The sequence below is a fragment of the Varanus komodoensis genome, unplaced genomic scaffold (genome assembly GCF_004798865.1).
Source record: "Varanus komodoensis strain SLA01 unplaced genomic scaffold, ASM479886v1 scaffold12, whole genome shotgun sequence".
NCBI classification, from domain to species: domain Eukaryota; kingdom Metazoa; phylum Chordata; class Lepidosauria; order Squamata; family Varanidae; genus Varanus; species Varanus komodoensis.
In genome coordinates, this window is record NW_025335349.1 from 12,142,951 (window position 1) to 12,156,302 (window position 13,352).

Below are 13,352 nucleotides of genomic sequence, written 5' to 3' on the forward strand. Positions count from 1 at the left end.
TCAAATTAGAAAATAACCAATAAAAAATTTTTTTTCTTTTTCTTTCTTTTTTGCTATAAAGACAATTATACAGGGAATTAGAAATAATTTTACTTTACTAGCTAATAAATATAGCATTATATGGGGCATTGCCTTTACTATAACAAATATTTCAGTTCTTAAAGATGTGCTGTATATGGTACATTTTTTCATAAATTATTTTATATTAACTATTAATAAGAATCAAGCACAACATTGTATGTCTTTAACTATACAATCCTGTACTTGTTTATTCAGATGTAAATCCTGCTGCACTGATATGGTGCTATTCCCAGGTAAGTGGGTACAGGATTGCAGACAAAATCCACTGACTAGAAGTTTTGCTGTGCAGTCTCTATTTTTCGGCTCATAGATGAGTTCCATTAAGTTCAGTGAGGCTTTGTTGTTGTTGTTAGTTCCGAAGTTGTGTCCGACCCATTGTGACCCCATGGACAACATTCCTCCAGGCCTTCCTGTCCTCCACCATCCCCCGGAGTCCACTCAAGCTCACGCCAACTGCTTCAGTGACTCCATCCAGCCACCTCATTCTCTGCCGTCCCCTTCTTCTTTTGTCATCTATTGTTCCCAGCATTAGGCTCGTCTCCGGGGAGTCCTTCCTTCTCATTAGGTGGCCAAAGTATTTGAGTTTCATCTTCAGTATCTGGCCTTCTAAAGAGCAGTCAGGGTTGATCTCCTCTGGGACTGACCGGTTTGATCGCCTTGCGGTCCAGGGGACTCGCAGGAGTCTCCTCCAGCACCGTAATTCAAAGGCCTCAGTTCTTCGGCGCTCAGCCTTCCTTATGGTCCAATTTTCACAGCCATACATTGCAACTCCATGTAATAAGTACTGGACTCTGACCATTGTGTTGAGCTCTAATAAGAGGCATCTATTTAAATGCTTGATTTTAGTAGTTTTGCATCACACAAGTCATCCGAGAAGGGTGTTTACTGACATTCACTTGCTTACTTTGTAGTTCAGATCTAAAATAGACTACGCCAAACCAACACAGCTTTGACTTCTGACATTTGGCATCATTTCAGGAGAAAGGAATCCAATATGACATTATTAGCATAGAGGTCCAAGTGCTGTTGCTTTACTTTATAGGAAAAAAATTCATACCTGACTGAGATTTATTTGAGGTTTCATTAACACAATGGGAAAAGCTCCTTACGCATACATGTTCAGGGAAGGGAATAAAGACAGAAGTTGGCTAGTCAATATAGCTAGACAACAGATCTCATGAAAGTTGATCTAATAAAGTATGCATTATTTCTTTGGTGCCTGGATTTGTGAAGGAAAAATAACAAGTCTGACATTCCAAATTTGCATTCAGCATTTAATATATACAATAAAAATAAACATATACAGATGAAATTTGGACACAGTCTTAAAATTAAACTGGTGACCTGTATGGAATGCTTTCAGCTATTTTTATTTCAGACTTCCTTTCTCCAATAGCTTCTTTGTATTTAAATCTTCCAGTAATTTTCAGGCATGTTTGAGCCACTTACTGGAATGATAACACCCTGCTTCTGCAGTTGCTGTAGAACATCTAACATTGAATCTAGTTCAATGCGAAATTTCTCCAGCTCTTGATTCTTGAGCAGTACAAGCTTCTTCCATTTCTCAGTTTCCTGGATTTGTTCCACTTCTGCAATATGCTGTGTTTCCTTTATCACCTGTGTGGCAAGAGACTATGCTGATTTTATTGATACCAGAGCACATGATTTCAATCCTAAATGTGTCAGTATCAGAAAATGGACACAATCAGTTTTTGTGTTTGTTTTAAAAATTCTTGGGGGAAGGGAAAGATTCTACAAATACCATTCAATATTACTATTTATAGTCAACCAATACTGGAAATGTGGGAAACCATCTTTACTGAAATGTATGAAGTCTAAGAAGCAGTACTGATGCCCCCCCCCCCCACCCCCATGAATGACCCAAGCTGTTTAGGGCCTTTTAGGTTATTACCAACATTTGATATTGAGCCCGAACTTCAAGTGGCAGCCAGTGTAAACAATATAGGACCAGCGTGATATGGGAGTATCTGCCACTCCCTGTTAATAACCTGGCAGCTCTATTCTGGACCAATGGAAGTATCTGGACCTTCTTCAAAGGTAGCCCCACGAAGAGCACATTGCAGTGGTCCAAATGGGAGGTTACCAGAGCATGGGTCACTGTTGCCAGGCACTGCCCATCCAGGTAGGAACGCAGCTGAGGTATCAGCCGAAGCTGAAGGAAAGTGCTCCTGGCCACTGCCAGTACCTGATGCTTCAGGGACAAGTCAGGCTCAAGGAGCACTCCCAGGCTGCAAATATGCTCTGTGGCCTTTATTTTTCCCAAGACCAAATAACAAGCCCTAAATCACAACAACTAAGCAGTGACAAGAACCTGTTAACCCTTGGAAAGGGGGAAAAATCTCCAATAGAACGCTTGCAATAATTCATTCAATTAATTCAACTAGACCTGTGTGCGAACTGAATGACAGCTGGTGGTAAGCAGTAAAGGTGGCACAACTGCGTTCTGAAGGCAAAGGATGAGCATTATGTCACAGAATGGTTGCTATAGCAGCCAGGCTGGGAAAAGCCACTATGAGCATGAAAAATCAGCTTTTTCAGGCAATGGCTCTATTTTATTTACCTGCTGAAGTTCCTGCTCTCTTTGTTCATATCTGGCTTCCAGCTGTTTGATCTTCCTTTCTAGACACACAAAGTGTTTCATCTCTGGGCTCTGGCTTTCTCTAGCCTCTCCAAGTTCTTCTAATAGCTTTGCCATCTAAAATGCGCGATTGGGAAATGATAACTGTTAAAAAAATACATGATCTACTGTGCAACAGATATAACAACAGTGAAGTTACTGTAACGAACTCTATTCACAAACTAGATCAAGGGGTTGCATAGATGCTGTCTGTCAATATATTTTTACAGGTATATATTAACTGACATTAACATTTTTCCCAAATATTGCAGTCTCTCCAGAAGGAAGAGGGAACATCCAGTGAACATTCCCCAGAAAATCCTTGACAATAACAGGGTGCTAAGTTTCTAAAATGCAGATTTGGTTTGGTAACACTACTGCAAATGGCCATTGTTCTGCAAGAACCACCTTCCAAACATCTAAGAACTATCCCATGTTGCCTCCCTTGTTTCCATCTGGGAGTTCTTCAAGACAGAAGTTCAATCAGGAGTCTTAATTCAATGAGTAGCTGGACTGCCTCCAAAAGTATTTCAAGAGCAGAGAACAGTAGAAGAGCTGGAAGGGGCCTATAAGGCCATTGAGTCCAACCCCTGCTTGGCTTTCACATGTGGTTACCCATCTGGCTGTGCCTTTTCAGCTTAGCAAAGGTGACCTGACATGCTAGCTCAGTGTACAGCTATGCCAGGACACAACAGCAGGACAGCCATGCACAGGGGTTTTTGCTCCTTACAGACACCCCAGAACACAGGGAGATGATATTGGGTGAGATGCACTGATATATCTTCTTGAGTGAGGATTTGCTAACTGGAAATTAAATTCACTACCATACAGGTGCCAAAACTGGCATGCAAGGAGATGAAGGGAAGAGGCATGTTTTTATTAACTAACAGTAGGTTTCCAGACTAAAACTAGGATAATGTTTTTAAAAACTCTGACTTGACTTTTTATTTACCTCTTTTTGAAGGATTTCCTCTCTCTTCTGTGAAACTGCAAGGGCTTCTCGATCTCTCTGCAACTCACAAACTTGTTGTTGAAGATGTTTAATAAATATCTATAGAAGATTTAAACATCCTGAATTATTAAATGGCATTTTAAACAAAATATTTATATAATCTTGCTATAAGCAAGATTTGCTTTAACAACTGGAACTACTGTTGATTAGGGCTGCATTAAGATCAGAGGGATTTATATAAGAGTAAACATATAGCGCTTGAGGGCTGCTCCAGTTAAAAGCCTACAAATTATAGCTACAGCTATATAGCATACCCAGCTGACACATTTAGATCAACTTTTGGTCTGCCATTCCTCATAATTCTAGAGAGCACCTTATCTTTCACAATGACAGGGCCTGCACAGCACCAGAACCCATCAAGGGTAGCTAGCCATGGTAGGTTGTTGCATCTTCTGAATTTGGACTGCTTCCTACAGGGTGTTCCATTCTGGGGCAACAAGCCACAGTGAGAATTCATGGCTTGTTCTAGATATTGTTCAACCCACAATGAGCTGTTGTGTCATTCAAAACAGCAGAGCAATTTTGACAGTTGTGGGAATTAGCTATTGAGCTACTCAGCAAGAATGGCAAAACCCTCACCACTCCACAATCTTGCTCTTGCGGTAACTGTTACTCGTTCAATACTTTAAAGAAAATGGCCACTGAAAATTGTGCAACTGTGTTTTTAAACTGTTGTTGCTGTTTTCCCAGTGTGCAATTGTGCACTTATGGCTTCCCAATGCATGTAGTCTCACTTTGTCAATGGCCTTGTAAATTTCAGCTCCCAAAAGGATGTGGAGTAAGTAACAGATTGCCAGGTAAGACTGCATATAAGCTTATTTGTACACAGTTGTCCAAGGAAAAGTAATGGAGGAAAAATGATGGAAGGAAGTGCAGCAGAAGGGAGTGGTGATAATGCAATGAAATCCTCTAGCTTTTAAATCTTGACTGACAGCTCTCACTGTCCTTTCAATTTTAACACTTTCCTGAGTTTCAAGCTCCTGGCAGCAAAGGGCGATATTGACTCCCCTACCATTTCAGAGCACTTCCTGCCACAGTTATGGTGGATCCCTGACAGCTGAAAAGGTGGCGATCACTGTCAGTTAAAACAGTTAAAAGCCAGCAGATTTTATTCTAAGGGATTGATATTGTCGGCACCCCATTTTGGTGCACTTTTAAGCATTCTCCCGCCCTTTATTTTTCAACTGAGAGCTGACAACTGTGAACAAATGGTGTGCTGCAACTATATGTTTCAAATATGCAATTTCACCTTGGTAATTTCCATATTTGTTATCTACTCTATTTTATCATTTGTTAACGGAAAATAAATAAAAAAAGTGACTCCAACTGTGCTTTTTTCACATTCTTAAAGATGAAAATGGGGGTGAATCAAAGGGGGATTGTGGTCAGGGCGGGGGAGACTAGAAGGGTTTTGCTATGAAGACCACTAGAATACTGGCTGGAGGACTGAGAGGAGAAGTGAGGCACCATGAGCTTCCTACCCCTGAACCAAGCACTCCTGCTGTCACTGAGCAGATTGCCAAGCTACACTTATTGTATATTACAATATCTTATAATCATAAACTCCATGAAGTAAACATGTATGCATGGTATTAAATTAGCTGTTTTGCCTTATTTCAACAATGCTGCCTGATAGTTCTGGAAGATATTCTTGAATATTTGAAACTGAGATCTAATATTTATCTCAAGTTTATTCATATTAATAATTTATTAATTAATTTGTCATCGGGAACCTTCTCATTTGTCTCCTTTCTAAATTAAAGGTAAAACAGTATTCATACAGGGTTGCTGGTGCTGCTTTTTGGTGCATAGTGAGAAGTTAAGCTTTTATGCATCACTGCCTGCTTCATTTTAGGGAGGAGACTATTTCAAGCAGAGGAGGCACTGAAGACTACACTGCAAGAAAGAAGGGCTCTGTACCAGTTAAGATGTACTGTCAAAAAAATATGAAGCAATGTTTGCTTTGCAAGGCAAGAGAAGCTCTGTAAGAGAAGCTTTGTGTCCAGAAAAGTAGAAGGTTATGGCTGCTGCTTGTGTCCTGATAGCAGAATCATTGCAGGTGTGCAGAGACAATGATTACACTGCATTTATAAGCCACCTTCTTCCCCTCATAACAACCCTGTCCAGTAGGTTAAGCTGAAAAGGGAGTGACTGGGCCAGAGTCATTCAGTGAGCTCCACAGCTGAGTGGGGACTAGAACCTGAACCTCCCACATCCCATTCCAAAACTGATCCCCACACCAGATTTGGCACCAAGCAACTTCCGGGAGGCAAGTTTTGAGTTCAATCCTATGCCTGTTTAGATGGAAAAAGAATCATAGAACCCTCAGCATTCTCCAGGCAGACTTTTTTCAGTTTTATAAGCACATTATAGTGCCCTTACTGTACAGAATACTGAAAACCAGGAAAACTTTCATGTCCTTTGAAGCAGTGAGTTGAACAACCTTACCGCTTGCGTTGAAATTTTGTTATTTAATTCTGTTACAGAATGTTGCATATCACGCTGACCAAGAACCTCTTCCATCTCTTTTTGATGCGATACTTTAAGGGCTGCAACATATTCTTCCAAGTCTTCCTTCCTGAAAGAGTATGAAAAATAATTCCTTTACTGCCCATGGTTCGTGGGTACAATTTTTTTTTGCCCCATTACAAAAAAGAGGGACACAGAATGGGAATGTAAAAGAGTTGTCCACTTCAAGGCCAAACTAAATGCAATGTTATTCACACCCTCAGCACTGCCATATTGCTTGCTTTCTAAACATAAACAGCTGGTAGAAAGGGGGACCAACCAGATCAAGACTCTGTGGGCTTGTTTGCACATAATGACATGCATTGCTTTAATGCATGCCCACCTACTCCATTTTTACCACACAACCCATATTTAATGCTCTTACAGGTTGTGGAGTGCGACGTGTGAGCCTGGAACAATAGGTTGTTTAGGGGCTAAACAACCCACTGGTCTAGGCTGGGCAGTAGAAATAAAACGGCAGGTGTATGGGAGGCAGCAAAAGAACTTGTTCAGGCTACCCATCCATTTTAAATTTCTGGATTTTTGTTATATACAAATCAGATAAGCAGGTCGCTTACCTGTAACTGATGTTCTTCGAGTGGCCATCTGTGCAGTCACACATATGGGTGCTGCGCCTGCGCAGTGCCTTTGGCCGGAAGATTACAAGCTAACGGTTTATTTTGGTGGGAAAAAGCTCCGCTCCCCCTCCCCCACAGCCTATAAAGAGTGGAGTTTCCGCCATTTTGTTCAGTCTTTGACGACCGAACGGACGCCCTCTTGTGGAAAAAATGACTTGTAAATGAGTTCTACCGTGAACAGTATTGGTACCGAGAGAACAATGAATATTGGTACCAAGAAACAATGATAACATTCAATAACAACAGAGGTCCACTCACTGACACCGAGCGGGGCTGGCGGGTGGGTTGTGTGACTGCACAGATGGCCACTCGAAGAACATCAGTTACAGGTAAGCAACCTGCTTTTCTTCGTCGTGGCCTCTGTGCATCACACATATGGGTAGATTAACAAGCTTACCATAACGGAGGAGGAGAGGTGACCTCAACGAAAAACAGATGAAAGAACGGCTCTGCCGAAGGAACAATCTTGTCGAGTGCGGACGTCTAAGCGGTACTGTTTGGCGAAAGTGCAAGGATTCGCCCAAGTAGCAGCTCTACATACATCGTCCATCGGTATTCCTGATGCGAAGGCCGATGAGGTAGCCACAGTCCTAGTCGAATGGCCTCAAGGGGTAGTGGGCAAGTCGATATTGGCCAGTTGGTAAGACAGGGTGATGGTATGAACTATCCACTTAGAAAGTCTCTGCGGAGTGACAGGGGTACCTTGGCCCCTGGTAGCATATTTAATAAAAAGTCTATGTGAACGTCGGATAGACTCAGTCCTGGATCTGTAGAATGCTAAACAGCGTCGAACGTCAAGTGAATGTAATGTCCTTTCTAACAGAGTAGATGGAGCTGGAAAAAAGGCAGGTAAAATAATATCTTGCCCCATGTGAAAGGGTGTGGATACCTTAGGCAGAAAAGATGGATCGAGCCGCAGGACAACCTTTTCTCTATGAAAATTGAGATAAGGTGGGTCTACGCGCAAAGCGCAGAGTTCGCTGGCCCTCTGGGCTGAGGTAACCGCAACTAGGAATGCTGTCTTCCATGAGACAAGACGTAAATCGACTGTGGCCAACAGTTCGAAAGGAGCTCTTGTAAGCGCTTGCAGAACAACAGAGAGACTCCTGGTGGGCATTACTGGTCTGATCGACGGATTCAGTCCCTTCAAAAGTCCCTTCAAAAACCTTTTAATAGTAGGTTGGGAGAAAATGGACGAACCGTCCACCATACCCTGATGATAGGCGATGGCCGCCGTATATACTTTAATCGAAGATGGTTTCATTCCAGAGTGGTGTAATTCCAGGAGGAACTGAAGAATTTGAGGAATTGACGATGTAAATGGAGAGAATGAACGAGAGTCAGCAAAGGCGGAGAAACGCTTCCATTTAGCTTCGTAAGACCTCCGTTTAGAAGGCTTTAAAGTGGAGTCCAATATGTATTGAATGTCCGGATGAAAGGCTGTTGGATTCGATGGCACAGTAGTCAGATCCGACAGTGCTGGTGCAGTGCCGTCCCCAGAGGATTCGGAGGTTGCAACTGTACTGGGTTCGAAAGTAGAGTTCGAACCTTTTGAAGTAGTTGTCGGTGTAGACATAACGAGGACAGTAGTGGATTCAAAGGTCGGATTCGAACCCCTTGGAGTAGTGACTGGTAGAGACGTAGTGAAGTCAGCTATCGGATTCGCCACGCTGTTAGTTTTAATGATAATATATCTGGGTGACGAAGTGCGCTGTCCTTCTGGGTTATCAAGAATGGGAGCGGTGGAAGATGTAGGTATTCCCCGTGAGAAATGTCCAGCTGTGTGGGAAACCAAGGTTGGCGTGGCCACCAAGGAGTAATTAGTATCCCTGTGGCCCGATCTTCGCTATGACTCTCATCACCAGCGGAATCGGTGGGAAGGCATAGAAATTCAGATTGTTCCATGGAATCATGAAGGTGTCCCCTAGGGATTCGTGTCCGATTCCCGCTCTCAAGCAGAAAGTCGCACACACCTTGTTCTGTTGTGTGGCGAACAAGTCCATGTTGGGGAACCCCCAGCAATGGAAAAGGTCGTCGTGTGTCTGGGGGGTCCAGTTCCCATTCGTGAGAGATGAGCATCCACCTGCTGAGAAGATCTGCTTCCACATTGTCCGTACCGGCCAGATGGACTGCTATTATCGTAATATCTCTCGAAATGCACCAGTCCCAGATCTGCATAGAAAGTCTGGCCAGGGTTGGAGACTTCGTCCCGCCTTGCTTGTTCAGATAAAAAATGGTGGCTATGTTGTCCGATGTTATCTGAACAACCCGATGTTGAAGAACATCTTCGAAATACGGCCAACAATTCCAGGAAGTTGATATGCTTCGTGGATCCTTGACGAGTCCACGTGCCTTGAGTATACAGGCCGGCATATCTTTCCCCAACCTAGAAGAGATGCGTCGGTACCGACTGTAATTGATGGGCCTCGGGACCTGAAGGGGACCCCAACAGTCAGATTGGTCAGGTTTGACCACCATATTAGCGAATGGAGGACCGAGGATGGGACTCGAAGGAGTTTTGACGGTGGATCCCTCTGTGGGTGAACACTTTGTTGAAAAACAGCTGCAACGGACGGAGTCGCAGTCTGGTGTGTGGCACCACTGCAACGGCGGAAGCCATATGTCCTAGAAGTCTCTGGATGGACTTCGCCAGAACCAATCTGTCTCGTCACATTCGATGAACATGGCAAGCGAGAGTCAGTTGTCTGTCCCGAGGGAGGAATGCCTTTTCCAACGTCGAATCCAAGTGGACTCTGATGAACGTAAGCTTCTGTACCAGAAGGAGAGAAGATTTCTCAGTATTAATGCAAAGGCCCAGGTCATCCAATAAGGCGCAGGTAATACGGATAGGAGCGCTTCCCTGGACCTGGAGACTAGGAGCCAATCGTTGAGGTAAGGATAAACTTGTATGCCCTGGAGGCGTAGATAAGCACAGACAGGGGCCATGCATTTAGTAAACACCCTCGGAGCGGTAGCCAAACCGAAAGGTAGAACCATGAATTTGTAGGAATTGGGGGCAACAGCAAAACAAAGGAAACGTCTATATTTGGGATGGATTGCAATATGAAAATAGGCGTCCCTCAAGTCCAATGAGGCGAACCAGTCCTCTTTCCTAAGCAGCGGCAAAATATTTTGGAGGGTGGTCATTCAAAACTTCGTCACGATGAACTGATTCAGACCATGTAAGTCCAAAATCGGACGTAAGCCACCGTCCCGTTTGGGAATGGTAAAGTATCTAGAATAGAATCCATGATGCCCGTCATGTTGAGTTACTTGACGAATCGCTCCTTTACAAAGAAGTTGTTGTATTTCATCGAGCAGTACTGGTGTGCAAGATGTAAACCGAATCGGACTCGATGGAGGAACGGTGTCAAATTCTATCCTATAGCCGTGCTGTATGATAGATAATACCCATCCATCAGATGTGATGGACTCCCAAATGGGGAGTCGGCTTTGCAGCCGGTCCCCAGATGAGAGGGGGGTGGGTATAGGATAGGGTAGAGGAATGGTTCGCCAGTCCCGTCAATGCTGCCTCCTGTCATCATATCGGCGATGGCCCTGCTGGTAGCGTTGCTGGGGCTGTTGTCAATGGCGCTGCTGCTGTTGCCTGTGCTGAGGCCGTTGCTTGGGGTGATACAGCTGTCTGTAGGGCGGACGGTTCCATGGCCACTTAGGCCTCGGAAGCGACTAGAGCTCCATTCGTCGGGCCGTCATGCGGGACTCATGAAGTTTTTTAAGGTTATGGTCCATCTTTGAATGGAAAAGCCCGGACCCGTCGAAGGGCATTTCCTTGATGCGCCACTTAGTCTCTTCGGGGAAGTTGGCGCTCCTCAGCCACGCATGCCTGCGAAGAGAAATGGCACCGACCAATGCCCTCGAGTTAGTGTCCACATGGTGCCTGGCTGTGGACAACTGTTGCACCGTGACGTGCATCACCTCCTTAATCAAGACTTTGGCCAATTTGCCTTGTTGGTCTGGGAGGGCCGAGATGACGTTGTGGAGGCATTGCATTATAAAATACTGGTATCCCGCCAACGTCGCCTCGTAGTTTGAGATACACAGCCCCAAGCCTGAAGCTGCATAGACCCTCCTGGCCAGGGAGTCGATCTTGCGGCCCTCCTTATCTCACGGCGTGGTGTGACCCCTTGCCTCTCTTCCCTGGGAGGACTCCACCACGACCGAGTTCGGCTTGGCGTGTTGGAGGAGGAATGGTATGTCCTCCTCCTGAACCCAGTACATGGCTTCGTACCTCCGCGATGTTGGTTGAGGGTGAGAGGGCAAGTTCCAGGGCTGGTCATCGCCTGCTGTAGGGTGGTGATCAAGGCCAGGGCGATGGAGGTGGACTGCTCCCCGCGGATGACGTCATAGATTTTATCTGTAGACGGTCCTGGCCGCTGGACGGTGTCGATGTCCAGGGATTGGATGAGCCTGGACATCAGCTCCGCAAAAGAAACGTGCGACTCGTCCGGTGATGCGGGGCCCTGGGAGGTCACCGCGACATCGGGAGAGGTAGAATTGACATCCAAGTCATTGGAGTCTGCGCCATAGTACAGAGGGGCCGAAGAAGAAGACTGCACTGGCGAAGCGGACCAGCTGCTTTCATCCCAGGGTACCGGGGATGTGCACCTTGGATCCAGAGGCAGCGGGCGATCACGAGAGCGTGGTGGGGACCAATCCCTCGGCGCAGGATAGTACCCAGTCGAGTATGGCTCGCCCCAAGATGGGTAGTTGGAGCGACGCCAGTCCTCAAATTGCTTGGATCGCTGCTCAGATCGCTGCTCCCTGGAGCGGCTCTGGTGGGCCCTGGGCGGGGATTCGATGACATCCACCTCCAGTGTGGCCATGGGCATAGGCATTGGTGACCTAGCCCTGGGGGGAGAGTCCTGAATCTCTCCGTCAGAGATCGAGCCCTGCTGGAGAGATGGAAGCAGTTCGGTCGGGGGGTCAGCCACATGACGGGGAGACCCTTGAGGGGTAACTCTCATGGCTGCCTGGAGCGCCGGCTCGGGTGGGGTCGGTACGGTGGTTGGCGCCGGTACCGACGCTGCCGTCGAACCTGAGATACGGTGTCGGGGTGGGTCCGGATCCTTCACCTTTCCGGCCAGCTTAGAGGGCTTCTCTTTCCTGGCCTTTTTGGCCGATTTGTCGGCATCGGCGTGCTTGCGCTTCTCGCTTTTCTTTTTGGGAGAAGCTGGTGGGGCCCTCAAAGTAGAGGCACCTTCGTCCGATGGGTGGGAGGGCGGGACCACCGCAGCCGGGCCAGGCTTCGTAGCGGTGACCAGTGGGTCAGACTGCATAAGAGCCCGATCCCACAGGAGCCTCCGGAGGCGGAGAGGCCAGACAGTGGGAGCACCTGTCAGTCCTATGCCCCTCCCCCAAGCAGTGGAGGCATAGGTCGTGCAGGTCAGATGGTGACATCTTCGACCCGCACTCCGCACATTTGCGGAAGGCCGCTCGCTGCGCCATTGCAAGAAGAAGAAGAAAAAGGGAGACAGTGCAGAGGGTAGGAATATATTTTTAGAAGAAGAACAGTAGAACGATAGAACTGCAGAATAACTAGAGCTAGGAAGAACTGTAGAAATAATTAGAGCTAACAAGAACTTAGCTCAGGGATATAAAACTGGGAGTAAAAGGAGAAAAAACAGGCTATGAGTAACGATAAAACTGGGAGTAAAAGGAGAAAAAACAGGCTATGAGTAACAATAGTCGAAAGCGGCACGAGGCACAGCGAACGGCGGTTGCAAAGACTGAACAAAATGGTGGACGCTCCGCTCTTTATAGGCTGTGGGGGAGGGGGAGGGGAGCTTTTTCCTGCCAAAATAAACAGTTAGCTTGTAATCTTCCGGCCAAAGGCACTGCGCAGGCGCAGCACCCATATGTGTGATGCACAGAGGCCACGACGAAGAACAGTAGGTATGTGCATGTCTTCATTTCTGTTAACATCTTGATTCAAATTGGCACATTGCATCTATTAATTTTTGAAGGAAATGGCACCAATTGGAGGGCTGCAGCAAGAGTAATTTCTCAAAGCCTTTCTGTTCCCATGACCAAGCTGAGATCTTCCCACTTTCCCCCACATTAATGAAGCCAAAGATGTGCAAATGTCACATTTAATTTGACTCTTGAACATCGATGAGAACAGTTACTTTGAGGGCAAACTCCAAATTACATTACATGAATGATTTAATTTAATGTATCAGTGGGTTTTTCATGTTTTTCTTGTGAAAATGCCATGCAGGAGTCAAATCAGGGTTTGGACTCTGGCTCACTGGAAACAGGTTTCAATCTTTCCCCCCACCTTGTGAGTAGACTGGCATTTCAAAGCTGTTATTTGCCAATAGTGTTTCCCTCCCATGCAAATAATATATGCATGTTGAGACCATGGTGAAGGAAGGGTTAAAACCTTCTCCATGCACCAATTCTTCTCCTCTGCCCCCAATGCACACCATAGCTACCACTTAAAAAGAAAACATAA

General features: G+C 45.7%; 1 protein-coding gene across 3 annotated transcripts in view; it reads right to left on the bottom strand.

The window, feature by feature from the left end:
* Positions 1–1,354: 1,354 nt before the first annotated feature.
* The window catches only part of CEP162 (centrosomal protein 162), a 58,211-nt gene continuing 46,213 nt past the window's right edge, over positions 1,355–13,352 (bottom strand). For 2 of the 3 annotated variants that reach the window (XM_044422157.1, XM_044422158.1), the window contains 4 exons: positions 6,180–6,309; positions 3,672–3,770; positions 2,663–2,797; positions 1,355–1,698 (listed from right to left, as the gene is read on the bottom strand). In XM_044422157.1, coding sequence (XP_044278092.1) covers positions 1,489–1,698; positions 2,663–2,797; positions 3,672–3,770; positions 6,180–6,309 — 574 coding nt within the window. In that variant the 3' untranslated portion in view covers positions 1,355–1,488. Of the gene's footprint in view, positions 1,699–2,662; positions 2,798–3,671; positions 3,771–6,179; positions 6,310–13,352 lie in introns of those variants that run through there. The other variant, XR_006413905.1, reaches the window with a different exon arrangement.